Here is an 18,423-nt window from a genome sequence, read left to right as displayed (position 1 = left end):
AGCGTTTGGCACCCAGGCTTTCCTCACACACACTGCACTGCCCGCCAGTGTGCCTCAGCCCTGGATGAAGCACGTCTAAAGGTCAGAGGTTTAATTTAGCCTGCATAACCGCCCAATCTTTAGCATCCAAAACTGCCGAGAATACCAGTGTGGCTGGGGTATTTGCTGCTGGACGGGCAACAGCGCATGGCTTTCAAAATTATAATGCAGTGATCTGTGTTTGTTTCTTTAGCTCGCCGCCCAGAGTTGCCTTTGTAACAGGATTCAGTTGTATATTGTTTCAGTAGGGGGGCCTGTGCCTGAGAAGTAATTAAACGGCAGGGGCTGAAGACTTTCACAGCAATCCTTGGCTTTGTGTCAGGGCCACAGGGGGAGGGGAGGAAGGGGCATGGGTTGGATAGGAATGTGATAAGAAAAAGAATTCAAGGAAATCTGTTTCAAGCTTGGGACAAGACCTTGTGTGTAAAACAATCCTGCAATAGGAAGGAAGGCAGCAGGGCTGTCAGAAGTGATAGGTGAACCAGGTCAGAATAGATGGGAAGTCTCCCCCCAAGACCAGGGGACAGGTAAGGAGGTGTTGCCTTAGATGACTAGGCCAGTTTTAGATTTTTCTTCATCTGCCGTTTCCTCCTGCTCTTGAGGGCTTCCAGCTCAATCGGAACCAGCCCCTGCTGGGTTGTGGAGACATTTCCCTTTATTTATAGCTGTATGGGGTTTTTTTTCTCCAATTTTAATCTTTCTTCCCTCTCATTTAGCCTATCACAGTAAAAAACAGTCCTTGGCCGGGACACAACTCCCTTTGGAATCCGATGTGCTATTATTTATTTATTTTTTTTTAAATTTAGCATTCGTTTATATACCGAGGTATAGCAGACATTGCCTTCACTCCGGTTTACATTATAACAAACCAGTTACATTTAAATCCATAACAGTATAACAGAAATTGAATCAGAACTATAACTTAATAATAGTCAATGAATACATTATACATTAGATAAATGACTGTATACAAATCTTGTAGGGGGACGGTTGATACCGTAACAAAAACGAGAAAGGTTTCTGTGAGTCGGGGCGATCGTCGTAGGAGGGGGATTGCTAGCATAAAATGGAACGCGCAGTGGATGTGATCAAAGATTTATGCTCTGCTGTCATTGGGTGAGCAGCCATTGCAAGACTGTGTGAGTAGCCAAGCTTTAAGTTCTTTTTTAAAAGATTTAAAGTTTTCTTGCGAATTGAGGTGATGAGGTAATGAGTTCCATAATTTTGGGCCGACGATCATTATTAGGCATCACCGTCATGTTACGGCTGAGACTCCCTCCGTCCGGGAACTGAGAGTGCAGCATTCCTGGGAGCAGAGGCAGAATTGGGAATCGAACCTAGGTCTCTACTGAGCTACTGCTCCCCAGGTTTAGTTTTCTTGTTTTTAATCCATTATTGCTATTGTATCCATCATATAGAAGTACTAGGAAAACAATGTTTTCCTTAATTCAGTTGGCAGACAAATCAAGATTTCTCTTTATCATTCTGGCTCTTACTTTATTCCTGAGTGGTTGTTAGCATTTAGAGGTATCCTGTCACAGTTAGTTTCTCTCACCATCATGAATCTTAAATAAATTGGGGACAGAGAGATGAGGAGCAGGAACTGCTGTGCTGATTGTTGTCAGAGCCTCGGGAAGGTATCTTAAAAAAAAAAAATCTGACATCTCAAATAGTGGAAGTGTGTACTTGAATTTTAGATTTAATTATTTGCCTGTCCAAATCCTAGCTTGAGGTGCGTTACATTTCAGGGACATTTGGTATTTCCCTGCCTGCTGCTACTCCTTGTGACCTTGGACAAATCACATGACTCTCCATCACCTCACCTACAAATTTCGGGCCCCATTTACTAAGTATTTTTCCCATAGACACAGAATGGGAGGAAAGCTTTAGCTTGTGAGCCCTCTGGGGATAGGGAAATACGTACAGTACCTGAATGTAATCTGCTTTGAAGTGGCTGACCAGTAAAGAACATAAGAACATAAGAAATTGCCATGCTGGGTCAGACCAAGGGTCCATCAAGCCCAGCATCCTGTTTCCCACAGAGGCCAAAACCAGGCCACAAGAACCTGGCAATTACCCAAACACTAAGAAGATCCTATGCTACTGATGCAATTAATAGCAGTGGCAATTCCCTAAGTATAATTGATTAATAGCCATTAATGGACTTCTCCTCCAAGAACTTATCCAAACCTTTTTTGAACCCAGCTACACTAACTGCACTAACCACATCCTCTGGCAACAAATTCCAGAGCTTTATTGTGCGTTGAGTGAAAAAGAATTTTCTCCGATTAGTCTTAAATGTGTTACTTGCTAACTTCATGGAATGCCCCCTAGTCCTTCTATTATTTGAAAGTGTAAATAACCGAGTCACATCTACTCGTTCAAGACCTCTCATGATCTTAAAGACCTCTATCATATCCCCCCTCAGCCGTCTCTTCTCCAAGCTGAACAGCCCTAACCTCTTCAGCCTTTCCTCATAGGGGAGCTGTTCCATCCCCTTTATCATTTTGGTTGCCCTTCTCTGTAAGGGCAACCAAAATGAAATATAAAAAGATTAAATCTAAATTTGTACCTGAAGTAAGGGAGGATGAAGTGACTTATTATAGGTCACAAGGAGCAACAGTGGGAGTAGCAGGATTTGAACCTTAGCTTCTCTAGTTCTTAGTCTTCTGCACTAACCACTTGGCCAATGTTTCCCAACCTAGTGTGCCTTTAGATGAGATCAAGTATGCCATGTCCGTGGCTCTTAAATGTGTATCCAGAACCAGAGGTGACTTAAATGTGTAGAAACTCCTTTCTGCAAACTTGTGTAATCATGCATGCCACCTCCTTCCTAGTTAAATTTGCCCTAGGATGTGGTAATTAACAGGCAGCATGGATGTCATGGTTAGCTGGGCTCTTGTTTTGTTCAGCACATAACATTTACATAGCACTTCCTCATCTTCCCTCTCTTGAGTCTCCTCCTTTGAGACCCTTCAGCCTGTCTTATTCCCAGGTGGAGTGAAGTGGGAGAGCATGCACTGAGCATTGGATGTGACTCTCAGGCTGATGCAGAAAGGTGCGTTCAGTCAAACACCCCTTTCTGCCTACACTTGAACACGCATTTTCTGGGCGCAAAACTCACTGCCGATGCAGCAAGGACTTTTGCGCATAGAAAATGTGTGCTCCTAAATGGGAGCGCTGCTTAGTGCCCTGGCATGCAAATCCCATGCAAATGAGGGCATTAAGCAGTACTCCCCAATGTGGAGAGACTGCATCTGGCCAGACCAGCTTTTTTAGCGCTGGGATCTTAACTTCTGGATTAGGGCTGCAGTTAGGTTTCCAGCGCTATGAAAAAAAAATAGAAAAAGAAAAGTACAAAGAAAAGTCAGGAACCCTCCAGGTAAGTGCTGGCAGCTGTTGCTACTCAAGTGGATAAGTACTGATTTATTTGTCTAGTGCAGTTTGCAGCTGCTTAGTTGGATATTTTCTTTATCTGGCTAAGTAGTAGTGACCCGTGCCAGATAGCTGGATAAGTAGTGACCTATCCAGCTATCTGGCAGCTGCTTTCCACTGCCAAAGAGACTGATAAATCAGTATTTATACAGCCAAGTAATGGCAGGAGCCTGTCAGGATGCCTCCAACCCACCCTTTTTCTGGAGTTAAAATGTGCGTATGGCCTGTGCCGAACACGCAATTTAAAGTTTAGGAGTTTAACTCTTGATGTATTAGCATAGCATTAGCTTACTGCATTGGGAGTTTAAAGAAATAAATCTGGGTGATAAAAATGTGTGCTAAAAGGCAGTGCACAGTTTCTGAATGTCCAGATTACTGGATTGGCCTGTCAATGCCGGGAGCAACAGCAGTGAAAGAGCTCTGGCAGCCGAGGTAAGTAACTGAGCTGGATGCCCGCACCATACTGACTTCTCCTGCTTTTGTATTTTTAATTTAATTTAATTTATTTATATTCCAGGGAGCCGGTCCATTGATGGGTTCATGTGTTTCTCTCCCTTTGTTTTAAAATTTGGAAGAGGCTGGTGGGGCTTTCAGTGCTTCCCTAGCACTTTTGGCCGCATTTTATTGATTTATTGACTTATATTCCGCCTTTCAAGCACTTCAGTGCGCATTACGTTCAGATACTTTCGGGCTCACAAACCATGGGCCTAATTTACAGCATTTCCCCCCATAGAGACAGAATGGGAGAAAAGCCCCAGTAAATCAGGCCCTTAGATTGTACCTAAGGCAATATGAGATCTCTCCGTGGTGCTTCTGCCTGCTCTGCAGAGACTGGTGTGCCACACAACAGTTTGATTAATGTGGGTGGGCCTTGGACTTGAAAAGGAGGGGGAAACACTGCACTGGGCGGCTTTTCTTTGGGGAAGAGATATTTTACATATTCCCCAAAATGTGTCATAATATAAGAAAGAAGTGTATCTCCTGTTGCTCAGGGAGGGGAGCCTTGTCCCTCTACTCATTCATGGCCTGGGAGGGGGGTTCCCAAACAATCCACTCGTCCTGGGCTGTGGAGAAGGGGTCACTCAGGCCAGGCTGACCTCATGGCACTACAGGAGAGCCTGTGTGCACTGAGTAGCTGCAAGTTTTACACCCACCACTCATATCTTTTATTTCTCGTTCACATTTGTTTTGGCAAAACCCATAGCTTTTCTTTCCAAAGACACCTGAATCAAGCGTAGGGCAGTGGGAAGTGCCGCAACAGCATCCACACAAATGGGGCAAGTTCTCTAGTATTATCTACAGGGGGTTCACAAAAAGATGCTCTAATTTTAATAGCTTAATAGTTCTTGACGTATGTTACAGCATCATTTCTGGTGTAACTAAATATGGGAGGTGCAGGAGTTTATTATACAATGTTGTCCCCCGACCAGTAGCTTCATTAAGCCGTACAGCAGTAGGGAACAAAATGGCATGCCTGGCAAAGCAGCAAGTGTTTCTAATGAAAATATTTTCTCCAGCTGGTAGTGTTATTCAAGGGCAGCATGGGCTTTAAGCACATTCAAGCCGATACAGTAAAGCGCACTGTTTAACACACGGTTGGACATGCCTCCACTACCCCTTATACCATAAGGGGTTTAGCGAGTCCAAAACGCGCATCCAAACCCCCCTCCCCCCTATGGAAACCAATAGGGCTCATCACATGCAAATGCATGTTGATGAAGCTATTAGCTATTCGCCCCAAATACAAAAAAAAATGTGTGCCCGATCTGCACATTTGTATGCTCAGAAATTAACGCCTACCCAAGAGCAGGCGTTCATTTCTGAGCAGCCCAATAAAGTGTACAGAAATGCAGAAAATACTGCTTCTCTGTACATCCTCCAACTTAATATCGTGGAGATATTAAGTCGGAAGAGCCAAAAGGTTAAACATTTTTTTTAAAAGTTTTTAAAAAAGTGCTGGTGGTCAGGTTACGAAAAGGGACGCTCAATTAACGAGTGTCCATTTTCCTAACCTGAAGGTGTACACAGGTTAGGAAAACGGCCGCTCGTAAAATTAAGCGTTCGTTTTTCAAACCCGCTGACAGCCACCTCTCCTGGGCATCTGCCTCCAAGGAGGCGCTAGGGGCATGCTATTGTCTCTAGCGCCTCCTTTTTAGCGCGACCCCTTATTTAAATGTTGTACCACGTGCGTTAGGAAAGCGGGCGCTCAACACTGAGTGCCTGTTTTCCGCGCGGCTTTACTGTATCTGCCTGACTCTGAGTGAAGGAAATCTCCAAGCAGATCGGCAATAAACAGTGAAAACGTATGAAGAGATTGGTGCTGGCAAGAAGAGAGTGAGAACACCAGTGCCTCTTCATAGTCCTAACAAATCTAGAAGATCACTGTCTCAACAACTAGGTGTACAACCAAAGTCAACTTATAAATGATCCTGAATGACTTAAAAGCATTTTCTTACAAAATTCAAATAAAACCATCTCTTGGTGACACTGACAACATAAGTCACACAACGTTTATGCTCAATTGCAGAAATCTCTGGCAGATAATCCTATACTTATTCAAAGCATTTGGTTTAGTGGCAAATAGTATTTCCACTTCAGCAAATAATCAGGCCGATACAGTAAAGTCCGCGACGCGCGCACAGGCCACTCTCCTGTGCGCGCGATTCACTATGCAAATTAGGCCTGGTGGTAAAAACAGGCAAAAGGAGGCGCTAGGGACACTAGCGCATCCCTAGCACCTCCTTTTGAACTGGAGCGGCGGCTGTCAGCGGGTTTGACAGCCGACGTTCAATTTTGCCGGCGTCGGTTCTCGAACCCGCTGACAGCCACGGGTTCGGAAACTGGACGCCGGCAAAATTGAGCGTCCGGTTTTCGAGCCGCGGGCTGACTTCAAAATTTTTTTTTTTTTTTTTACTTTTGGTAACTTTCGGGACCTCCGACTTAATATCGCCATCATATTAAGTCGGAGGGTGCACAGAAAAGCAGATTTTACTATTAAGTAGGCGCTAATTTCTGAAAGCAAAATGTGCGGCTTGGCTGCACATTTTGTTTTCTGAATCGCGTGGGAATACCTAATAGAGTCATCAACATGCATTTGCATGTTGCAGGCGCTATTAGGTTTGGGGGGTTGGACGCGCGTTTTCGGCCCCTTACTGAATAAGGGGTAACGCTAGCACGTTGAAAATGCACGTCCAATAGAGGGTTAACAGTGCGCTCCGTTGGAGTGCACTGTACTGTATCAGCCCGAATGTGAATAAGCAGGATATATGTATATGGGCCTCAGAAAACCCCAGACAATTACGGAGACATCTTTGGTCCACAGAAATGCAGTGGTGTGCTATTTCAACAGTTCAAATTGTTGGACCAATTTTTCATGACAATATAATAAATGCTGGTCATTATTTGAAAGTTCTTCAAAACCAATTTATTCAATTTCTTGAAGGCATGGAAATTGATTTTGAAAGAAACTTTTTTCCAATATGAGAATGCATGATCATATACAGTCAGTGCGGTTCTGGATCAATATCCTATTCGCTTTGTCACTGGGTGGTCCTGGCCACCGTATTCTGATCTGAATCCATGTGATTGCTTTTTATAGGGATTCTTTAAAGATGGCATGTAAAGGAATAAACTGAAGGACGAAATTACAGTGGTGGTGAACAGAATTGTCGAAGAAACCATCTGCAGTTATGGACAACTTTAGTCGATATCTGCAAATGGTTTTGGATGCTGAGAGATGACACTGAAGACATGAGAACAACGCTGTAAGTAACATTTTAATAACTATAAGCAATTACAACTCGAGAAGGGCTTCCCAAATGGGGGTCACCAAATTTTCCGCTGGAGTCGTCAACTGGCAGTGTTAATAGTGGAAAGAAGCCTGGAGGCCTGTAAGCCGGCATGCACTCACAGACCCTTGCAGGAGTTTTGGAGGTAACAGAGCCCTGTGTGAGGAGGGATTGGGGCCTGTGAGCTTGCGTTGGCTCACAGGCCCTGTGCTGAATCATTACAAATGTTGCTACCGCTTGCAGATCGCAGTCAGGCTTGGAACCAGTTATGAGGGGAGGAGAAGGTTGAGTATGCATGGGCTGGTGAAGGCTGTCACGCCTTCTCTCCCCTCATCCATCACTGAAGCTACCCAAGAGAAAAATGTTGCCTCTGTCATCAGCTTGCTTTCTCTTCTCACTAGTTGTCATCCACCTTTGACCTGGGGTCCAAAGCAAAATGTTGCCACTGACTCTGGCCTAGAGGGTTGTACAGAGACGGGGCAGTTTGAAGGAAGGCACCAGGTGCAGGAGGGGGTGGGATCAGCTAGGAAGGGATTAACTGTGGAGGCTGAGAGATGGGTAATGACAGAAAATCAACTGGAAAGTGTAAGAGAGGAGATGAGGTGTGAAAGGGATTAGCTAGGGGGGTTGTGAGGAGGAGGTGAGGTGCTAGAAGATGGGGGGTGAGGTGAGAAGGAGTGCTGAGAGAGGATCATTTGGAGGATATAAGAAGGGCTTGGGGTGAGAGGATCAGTTGGGATGTAAAAAGAGGGTGAGAGGGAGTGGGCTGGGGAGAGGAGAGTGGCTGGAGGATGTAAGGAGATGAACTGTGGGTTAAGAGAGGAAGTTCTCTGGAGGGAATGGAGGTTGAGGTTGAGAAAGGATCAGCAGGATTTCAGTGAGTGAAGTGATTTTCGGAAAGGGACTGCACCGATGCTAATTTATGTTTTGGTCATCCTTTGGGGGTCATGAACATTTTCAAGTGTTAAAATGGGATCACTTTGGCTAAAAGTTTGGGACGTCCTGAACTACAGCATCTTTTTGTGAAAACAGAGATAAAATATGCTTGGCTGAACATGAAAAGGAGATCTAGGAATAAGTCCAGAAGAAGAGACAATGGAGCTAAAAAATGGTCAGGTTGGTATTTTAAGTAGTCTATGGAAGACATGGCTTATTATGAGTGAGTAATCGATTGTAGGAGGAGCTTAGGGAAAAGACCAGTTTATGCTGTTGGTCAGTTATCCCCTGCTTGTAAGGCTGCAGTTTATCCTGGCTTCTGATTGGTTGAAAATATTTTTGAATAATGCGAAATGCTTCTTTCCACTGCACCAGTGGCCACATATCAAGTGAATAGCCTGTTTCCAGAATTGTTTTTAACGGCAGTTTTCTGCTAATTCTGAAAGCTGCAAGAGTTGAAATGGCGTTTGGATAGCCAGGTCAAAGGGGTAGAAAGTTACGGGGAACTTTGCTCATAGCTTATTCCCAAGCCTGGAGTAATATCTTTTGAACCCTGGGACACACCAAAACACCCTGCCTCCGCTGTCCCCCCCCCCCCCCCCCCCCATCTCACACACAGCATACCAAATGGCCTCAGTGGGTGGCTGTGCAGGGCCATGTGCTTGCATGTATTGATTTGATGCAGCTCTGCTCCTCATGCAGCTTCTCTGGTTCCAACTGCATGCCCCAGCAATGCAGCTTGTGCTGTTGGCCTTTTGTACACAGGCAGACCACCTTCCACCGGGTACAGGGCTACTTCTCTGGGGATCTGGAGCTCAGTGCCACCATCCCCACCACATGCTGTCGCTGGGAATGTCAGAAGCTGGAGAGAGGGCCAACCTGGGGCAGGCAGGAGGTGGCTGCTACTGCCTCTGCTCCGGTGTTACATCATAAATCAACGCCCTGAGCCTCCCTCTGTCCCTTCCTCTGCTTCTGGCAGAACCTCAGACCATGGCAGCACTGGAGCCAAAGCACTGCCCAGTCACTCCATTTCAGTCATGCCACCAGTGGGCAGAGATCTCAAGCTGTCTCCAGGTACATTGAGGGCAGCTCTTGGTTGGGGCTGTCTATAAAAAAAAAAAATATGCCATCCCTTCCCCAACCTCCCTGAAGAGGTGTGTGCCGAGAGACAGCTGCCCCCTTTTCTCCCGCTCTGCTTAATTCCTGGTTTCTGACCGAGCAGCTTTACATTTAGAAGGCCCACAATAAGTTCTGTTTAGCCCTTCTGGATCAGCAGCAGCGGGTTATCAATTTCTTCTCAAGGGGCCCTTGCCAGCTCCACTCAATGAGATACTCGTTGGTTAGAACACGAAGTTCCAAGCATGGTCAAACCAGACAGTGGCCAGTCTGGGTCACTTGGAGGTACCCAGCAGATTCCATGTTGCTCACTCCCAGAAGGAAGAGGTGGCGAGACCCTGACCTCCAGAAACTTGTCCCAACCTTTTAAATTCAGTTGTTGTACTAGCCTTGATCCCATACTCGGGCAGTGCCATTGTGTGTTGACTGAAAAGATATTCTCTTAAATTTGTTTTAAATCCATTGCCAGTTAATAATTTCATGGAATGTCCCCTAGTCCTAGTGCTGTTTGAAAAAGTAAATAACTGTTTCCTGTTAACCTGTTCCACATGACATCTAATTTTATAAAACTCTTATCATATCTTCTCTGTCTTCTCCAAGCTGAAGGGCCCTAACCTGTTTCGCCTTTCATCATAAGGGAGCTGTTCCCTCCCCTTAAATCATATTTTTGGCCCTTCTCTGCATCTTTTCTAGTTCCACTATATATCTTTTTTTTCCTGGAACGTAGTGACCACAATTGCATACAATACTCAAGGTATGGTCTCACCATGCATCAGTACAGAAGCATTATATTCCAGTTTCATTTTCTATGCCTTTTCAAATAATTCCTAGCATTCTGTGAGGATTTCACTGTTATCCCCAGTGTCTTCAGAATCCAACTGCTGAGTGGTAACCCATCATTCTGTGCATATACGTTAGGATTATTTTTCCATAAAATAATTTAACCAAGGGGCTCCCTGGAGCCGCCTCCTGCACACCACTGGATATCAGTCATGCCTTCTCCTTAGCTACAGAATGGTGCCTTGTGCAGAAGCCATGCTCAGAGATTGCTGATAGGCTTCAGGTCTGTGTGAACACCCTGTCCCATTGCCCACCAATCCCTTCGCACGATTTTCCTGTCCAGCTGTGAATAGGGTTTTGTAATTTTCATTTCAACATGCCTAGCCCGAGATGGATCAACCCTTGTGAACTAGCATCTTACAGTCTTCTCAACTCACCAGCGAAGCTTTATTACTTCCCAGGGGATCTGGCTTGTTGGATTACGTTCAAGAATTAAAGGGAAGCAAGACCTCCTTGGTTTTGTTTTTTTTGTTTTTTTTAAACAATGCTTCTAGTTCCAAAGTGAAAAAAATACTTTTCAAAACAGTGAAAGTAAGCTACATATCTGCTTTGTAAATGTTTATGTAAAAATATTCCCTGCTTTTATTGATTTAAAATCTGTAACGATGCAGTGCAACCTGAGAGAGTGGACTGGAAATGGTACTAAAAACTACTATTTATTTCCAAGCTGTCTTTTGTCCAAACAGGAGCCCAACTCACTTTACAGTTTGGCACTTCAGAAAGATGCAAGTAGCCACCTATGGGGAGGTGGATGGCTGGGAAAAGTTCACACCTGAGAATGGGAATGCTTTTTTTTATTTTTTTTTAATTCCTCAGTTTCCTCCTGCTCCTTTGTACTTCCACCTCAGTCAGAACCAGGGCTAAGTAAGGTCTGGTGCCACGAGCCTTCATTTGTAACACTGCCAACACCTTAAAGGCTGCTTTACAGCCCTGATTTGCATGCCATCATTTTTTTTTTTTTTTACCCTTCCAAAATTTTGTGTCGGAGAGGGAGCTGGAAATCCTAGGAGCACTCGGATATGAGCAAAGCCCGAGGCTTCGTTTGCACACAGTCAGTGATATCATGAGGGGGCAACTGGCAGCGACCTCACTCTCACCAGAATCTCCCCTTCCCCTCCTAATACTTACAGGTCCCATGGACTGGGGAACGTTCTCCCAGAAGAGGCATCCTGGTTAGGGCCGAATAATACTTGAAAATCCTTGCTTTACTTGGAAAACTGATTGCACTGCAAAAGGGAATACAAGCCGATGGCAAATCGAACAGGGTACAGGAGCCCTGTGGTATTGATGTTGCTGCTTGCGGACAGAATTTGTGCCTTGCATTGGCTTCAAGTGGAAGCAGGCCCTCTTGTCTGCCTAATTGCATTCAGTTGATACTAAGCCCAAAATGCCCTTTCTGTTTTGCATGGGTATCCTGAATTCTGGCAGAGATGCCAATTTTCACTATTTATAGGGACCTTCGTTTTCAGTTTTTATTTTATTTTTCCTGGTAATTTATGAGTGTGTGTGTTATAACCAACCAAACAGCAGAAAGTCAGCCGAAAATAACTCCCTTTTTCCCCCCCAATGATTTTTTTTTCCTGTTTTGTTACTTATAATAAGCACTGATAAATTCTTGGGGGAAAATAAAATCAAAACTGAAAACGAAGTTCCCTAACTATCTCAGCAGGGACAATATTAGCTTTATTTGCTCAAAATCGTCACCATTATGGTTAAGTGCCACCTTCAGTTTGAAGGTTGGCAACCATGGGTGCTCCAGGTATCTTGTGCTTTTCCAGTTTATCCCTTGTACAAGTTCTATTACCATTGTCATGCCCTGGACACCCCCTCTCCCTGGATTGGTACAAAGAAGTATGTTTGTAAAGTGACTAATCTCAGGGAGGTTGGGCCTTGATAGATGCGATGTAAGTGTGTAACTAGTGAGGCAGAGCTCACGCTTTACGCCTCCAAACCTTCCTTTGAAAGTGTTTCAGTTTTTTTGTCAGGTATGAAAGAGGAAAATCTGGGGAAGCAGAGGCTTCAAATGGGCCTCTTAGGATAGGCCATCCAGCAATCTTAGAGTGATTAAGAAAAGTCATTTCCCTCTTAAATCTCTCTGCCATTTCACCGAGTCTGAGGCACCTACTTTTCTTACCAAATTTCCCTCTTAGGAATTTTACCATACCAGCATGCATCGGAGTCATCCCTCCCCTTTTGCATTCTTTAATGCACAACAGTACGTTATGTGGACTGCATTAGACTTATTGACATAGTTACAGTGTCTGTATATATAAATGATGTACATACAGCATAGACATGGGATTAGCTGGGTGGGGCATTGTCTCTGGTGATGACTATGGAGTGCTGGGTGCTGGAGGTGGAGAACTCCTTGTCCTTCCTGTCCCTCTGCTCTTTTGGGATGTACTTCACCACAGCTGCCATGAATTTGCCCCTGAAGTTTTTGCTCAGGAAGTTGTAGAGGATGGGATTGGCCACGCAGTGCAGCAGAGAAAAGCAGTCTATGATATCGTAGAAGAAGTAGATGATGTGCACAGCAGGGCAGTTGAGGAAGATATGGGTGCCCTGGAGCGTGATCAGCATCAACATCAAATGGAAGGGGAGCCAGCTGATGAAGAACACAAGGATGTAGGCATAGATCAGGCGGCAGTGCTTTCTGTTCTCAGGCTTGTTAGAAGAGCTGATAAAGCGGGCCGTCAGTATATTGAAAATGGCAATGATGGGGAATGGGATCAGGAATCCTACAATGGTGCTTAGTAGGCTCACAGCAAGAGTCCACTCATCGTATGTCTCAAATGGGGCCATGAAGGCACATAAAGGCTCATTGGAGGGTATAAGCTCCATATGGACCACCTCCGGCAGGGGTAACAAAGCAGCTAGGAACCAGATGCAGAAGCACAAACCCTTGCGGATTATCTGCTGGTGCTGGTGCCAGAAGTGGGAGGAGGAGACGATGGAGAGGTACCTGTCCACACTGAGCCCTGTCAGAAAGAAGATGCTGCTGTACATGTTGGCAAAGTAGAAATAGTGGGTGAAGCGGCAGAGGAAGCTACCCCAGAGCCAGGTGTAGTCCAGCATGATCTCCAGCATCCAGAAGGGCAAGGAGAGCACCACGCCCAAGTCTGCGATGGCCATGTTGAGAATGTAGATGTTGATGGCACTTTTGCTCTTCCAGGACTGCCAGTTGACCCAGATCACCAGGAGATTTTCCACCAGTCCTATCACAAACATGAGCAGATAGAGAATGAAGAGTATCACCCTCTTCACATTCTCATCCAGCTCTACCTCGCACATTATGTAGCTGTGGTTAAACAAGCTCAGCAGATCAGTCAGGTTGTGTAAGTCCCCATAGTCGGTGAAGTAGGTGGAATTGTCTGGGTCTTCAGTGGTCATGTCAGCCATGGTGACCAGTTATCTATAACAAAAAAGACCATTAGAAATATACAAGTTTGATTTATCAAACTTATCCAAATGCATCCTGAAGTTCTGTGATCCTACAGACTGAATAGAGATGGGAGTGTGGGAGACACTGTTACCTTGCGAGTTAAAACCTGTACCAGTCCTATGATTATTCTTCTCATACTAAGATACCATTTATTTTCCCCTATCAATTCTGCTCCTGTTTTCACCCTTTAAAAAAAAAAAAAAAAAAAAGGAAGATTAAAATATTTTACAGGATTCAATAAAATACTGGAAAATGAAATTTTCCATTGAGAAAAAAAAAAAGAAATTAAGGACCAGGGAATATGATGTGAAATTGCAGGGAGGAAGCTTCAGAGGAAATATAAGAAAATAAGTTTACTAACAGGATGGTGGATGCCTGGATTAGCCTGGCAGCGGTAATAGCAACCAAAAGCATGACAGAATTCAAGCATGCTTGGGACAGACATTGAGGAATGTGGTAGGAACAAAGTTAGGAGATTGTAATATTGCAAGCAACACACCCTTCATTCCTGGAGAGCAAGATGTAAGAGGCGAAATAATGAGAAAACAAGGAAGCCTAAACTAGCAATACTGCAAGCCTTGAGGTAGCCGGGTGGGAATCAGCAGACCACAATCCCTCAAAAACCAATGGGTGAAGCTGACAGGTTGATGATGGCTAAGTAGCATCGAGCAAGGACACAGGCTCATAGGTGGCCTCAGGTAAGGCAACAGTCTCACTATTTTTGGTAGGTGTGTAGAGTATTACAAAGCTTGGATATTAGACAAGGGGACGGGCCGGACTAGGTGTTGAAGTAACTATGAGAACTTGTATGCTTATTTATTTATTTTAAACGTTTAGTATTCCGTTTATAGTAGTGTGACCATTCTAAGTGGTTAACAAGATAAAACAAGCAATTACGTTTAACTTAATAATTAAAACAGATGACGATAATTACACGGATAGATTAAAACTAAACTTCATCATTTTTTTTTGTATGTTTATAATCCGGGATAACTCACAGATTGTAAGGTGGTTCATTCCATAAGACTGACCTGATGATAGAGAAACTCTCTTTTTGGGCTGCCTGAAGGTGAAATTCCTTAAGGGACCAGACACACAAAGGGTGGACGCCAACAGAATGCAGCGGGTACATACTCCAAGAGCTGATCAACAAGGAAGGAAAGCCCACATCCCTGCAGAGCCCTGTCTACCAAAATCAACTTAATGTGCTTCGCTACAGGCAGGGGCTTTAAAACGGGAGTCCTATGCGCTCACACAGACCATGAAACAATTAATCGAGCTGCTGCATTCTATACAACCTGGAGAGCTTTTAAAAACTACTTTGGCAAACCGAGAGAAAGAGAATTGCAGGAGCCTACACAGGGAAAAGCAAATGTACATCGTCCACATATATTTTAAACCTGAGACTGTACAAGGCTAGAATAGAACATGATGGGAGCAGATGTTCAATAGGACGGGAGTCAGTGCAGAACCCCGTGGACCCCTCTGAGTAACAGACGTCCAGGAGGACTGCAATTATCCAGACCTAAACTGTTGTCTATTAGAAAGGAAGGACTGAAACCATCTAACTTCACCTTTACTAACACCAAGTGAGGATAACCTCCTAGCCAAAAGAGTAGAATGACTAACATTGTCAAGGACTGATGAAATATCAAGTGAAATCATCAGCAGACAGTCTAAATGACACAACACAAGTCCAGCAAAGACTCTAAAAGAGTTTCCAAACTATCAGACCAATGCAGTATCAGGTGCTTAGGCCAGCACACCACATAACTCTGTATTGGACGCATGTTTTGGACGCGCTGAGCTAATGCCTGATGCAATAATGGGCTTAGCGCGTCCAAAACACGCATCCAATTGAGCGCATAGCTAATAGCACTCATCACATGTAAATTTAGGTAGATGAGGCTATCAGCTATTACCCCGGGATGCAAAAAAATGACTGCACGCCCAACTTGCCCTGTTTAACATAGAACATTTAACGCCAGCCCTGGGCTGGCGCTAAGTCATTCCACACTTAAGGGCACAACAACAACAATAAAAATGCTTTCGGGGTTCCTTCTTGTGATACTAAGGAGGAGGAACGACAGAGACCAAAAAAAAAGCCTTGAAAGTGAAAAAAAAAATGTTCAGGTCACAGAATATACATGAACAATATATATGGTCCAGGCCGTGTATATTGTGTGGGTAGATTGTGCCGGTAGTGGGAGAAAACAGATGCTCGTATTGAGCGCCCATTTTCCTAACCTGCACTTACAGCCACCTCTTCTTGGTGCCCGTTGCCGAGGAGGCGCTAGGGATGCACAGTTTCCCCTAGTGCCTCCTTTTTAACGTGGCAGATAATTTCCCTATTGCATCACGCGCCCGGGAGAGGTGGATGGGCACGTGTTAGGAAAACGGGTGCTCAATACCAGCACCCATTTTTAGTGCACCCCTATAGCATCGGCCTGGATGATTTCTCCAGAAACCACACTGATGGGGACTTAGGATGTCATTGTCGGCAAGAAACTCCGTCAGTTATGAAAGTGCAAATTTTTTCATGACTTATCTATTCAGGAGAGGAGAGGATCCAAAACTGACTGGTGATGGAATGATATCCGACAAGAGGGCCCAGGTTCCAGGGCTGGCAGCTGGGATATAGGTTTGCCGTGTAGACCAGAAAAACCAGCAGACTGGATGGGCCACTTGGAATTTATCTGCTGCCACTTACTATGCCACTATGTTTTAGGAGACTTTCATAAGAACAGTAAACAAGAAACCAATAAAACAGAATCTTTTTGGATGCTAACATAGTCTAAAATAGATCAGGTATAAATCTAGCAAAAAACAAACAACAAAGAAACCCCTCTTCATGTCAGCATTTAGAGGAAGAGGGGAATATTTTGCTTCTTTACAACTCAACTTTTTAATAAACCTAGTGGGTGGCACAGTTTGTTAACTCGGCAAACAATTTACTTAGTTGCATAAAACACAGTTCATTAGCAGTAGATAATTGCTCTTTGGCAATTAATTAGATCATTTTGCTAAGATAGACATTTTTAACTCTTGTTATTCCCTATGAATGTTGCAAAATATTCTACATTTAAAAAAATGCTTAACTTAAAAAAACATTCAGACACATTCTTTTAGTCCGTTTAGCCTGGTGCAAGACTGCCTATAGCGTTCTTTCCTTGACCATCATGAACTCCTTAGAAAAAGATTTTTTTAACCACTTTAATGTAAATTCCCAGTTTTGCATGTTTCTTTGGTTTTTTTTTTGGTTTTTGTTTTTTTACCAAAAGTGGCAACACAGGGATTGTAGGTCAGCCCATATAAGACGTATCATTGCATGCCTTATACAAGACCATCTTGCAGGTAATTTTGAGTACCCAAGTACGTTTTCCAGAGTGTTATTCACTCTAGCTAGCAGAAGGCAGTCTCTGACCCTCACTTGCTTTTATCTTCTCTGAAGTTGCAGCACAAAAGTGAACCCTGTTAGAAGATAAAGGAACAGATCAAAGGAGACAGCCAGGGCAGCAGTGAGTTTTCCTCTGCTCTCTGTCGTCCGCTGTTAGCAGCAAGAGTCTCTAAAAGCCCCAAGAAGAAGAGTGAGAAAGAAAAGGGAAGACTGCCGAGCAGGGCTCACCTGATGGAAGGCTGGGGGTGACCCGAAGATTGTCTTCTGAGCAAAAAAAAATCCTTCCCAGCTTCGGTCTGCAGGGAATGAGCGAAGAGCCTGTTCCTTGGCTGCCTTTTTTTTTTTGTGTGTTTGTTTTGCCTTTGCTGTCACATCCCACCCTGGGCAGGAAATGGCCATCCGAGCAGGACATCCTGACAGCCCCAAGCACAGGGCCAGGGGGGGTTTCCTTTCATGGAATGAACCCCAGCCCTGGCCTTCCAGGTTCTGGCTGGGTGCTGGGAACAGGCAGACTCCCTCCGTGCTGGGCAGCTGCAGGCGCTCCAAGCAGGCCCAGGGGGACTTTTTACTGCTGCGGAAGGGCAGCCAGCACTGCGGCTCGGGGCATCGGCCCTCAGCAGGACCCTTTGAGTAGAGCCACATCCGCATGGGAGAGATCACTTCTTCCAGTGGCTGCGTTGCTTAATGCAATGCAGCAGGTTTTGTCTGATGCAGACCCAGTTTATTAAAGGTGCATATCAGATCTTTATTTTCTTTGACGTGCAGCAGTTTCCTTCTGCTCGGTTGGAAGCAGGGCCGGCAACATGAGCCTTCATTCGCAAGTGCTGGAGGATTTTTTCTTTTTCCCCCCTCTGTATTTTATATCCCTTCCCAACTTACTTTAGCCCAGCTATTGCAGTGACGGTCCTGGATTGGGGCCCCAGGCACCAGGGCTTTCTCCTGAACCCTGCAATCATGGGTCCGGAATCAAGCCGCTAGGCGTTGCCATTGTGCAAAGACTAAAAATCCCTCCACTGCTCCCCCCCCTCCCCCCTCCCCCACCTTCAGGCTATGAACGCTGCCTCCGCAGCATCCCCAGCGCCGATCAGTACAGGGCATGGAAGATGTAAGCCAGGGTTTGGATCCTGCTCTCTCCACATGGTAGTATGCAGGTGCTAGGATCCTTTTTAGACAATTAGAGGAAGGCTGGACTGATCTTGATTGGCCCGATCAAGCCTCCATATAACTCATTCCTTGTCTGAACATGCAAAAACCAAGACAGAGAAAGAATGGTCCTTAAACATGAGCGCTTGACCATTGCTTTGCTATGACAGGCATTTGTGACCACATTGTAACGGAGTAGCTGCACTGAGCCCTACACCACCACTAAGTCTACTTAGCATAAATTCAGCTGCAAATCCATTCTTTAACTTTTTTTTTGTCTGTGTTTT

At 44.7% G+C, this 18,423-nt stretch overlaps 1 protein-coding gene across 1 annotated transcript; it reads right to left on the bottom strand.

Annotated features, from left to right (window-relative positions):
* Positions 1-10,981: 10,981 nt before the first annotated feature.
* On the bottom strand, positions 10,982-17,564 carry GPR182 (G protein-coupled receptor 182). Its single transcript, XM_029594865.1, has 2 exons — positions 17,222-17,564; positions 10,982-13,566 (listed from the first exon to the last, which is right to left on the bottom strand). Exon 2 carries the CDS (start codon positions 13,551-13,553, stop codon positions 12,456-12,458), a length of 1,098 nt encoding a protein of 365 aa, XP_029450725.1. The 5' UTR covers positions 13,554-13,566; positions 17,222-17,564; the 3' UTR covers positions 10,982-12,455.
* Between the last annotated feature and the right edge of the window lie 859 nt (positions 17,565-18,423).

Source organism: Rhinatrema bivittatum, chromosome 3, assembly GCF_901001135.1.
Source record: "Rhinatrema bivittatum chromosome 3, aRhiBiv1.1, whole genome shotgun sequence".
Taxonomy (NCBI): Eukaryota; Metazoa; Chordata; class Amphibia; order Gymnophiona; family Rhinatrematidae; genus Rhinatrema; species Rhinatrema bivittatum.
This window is presented reverse-complemented; position numbering and strand designations above follow the sequence as displayed.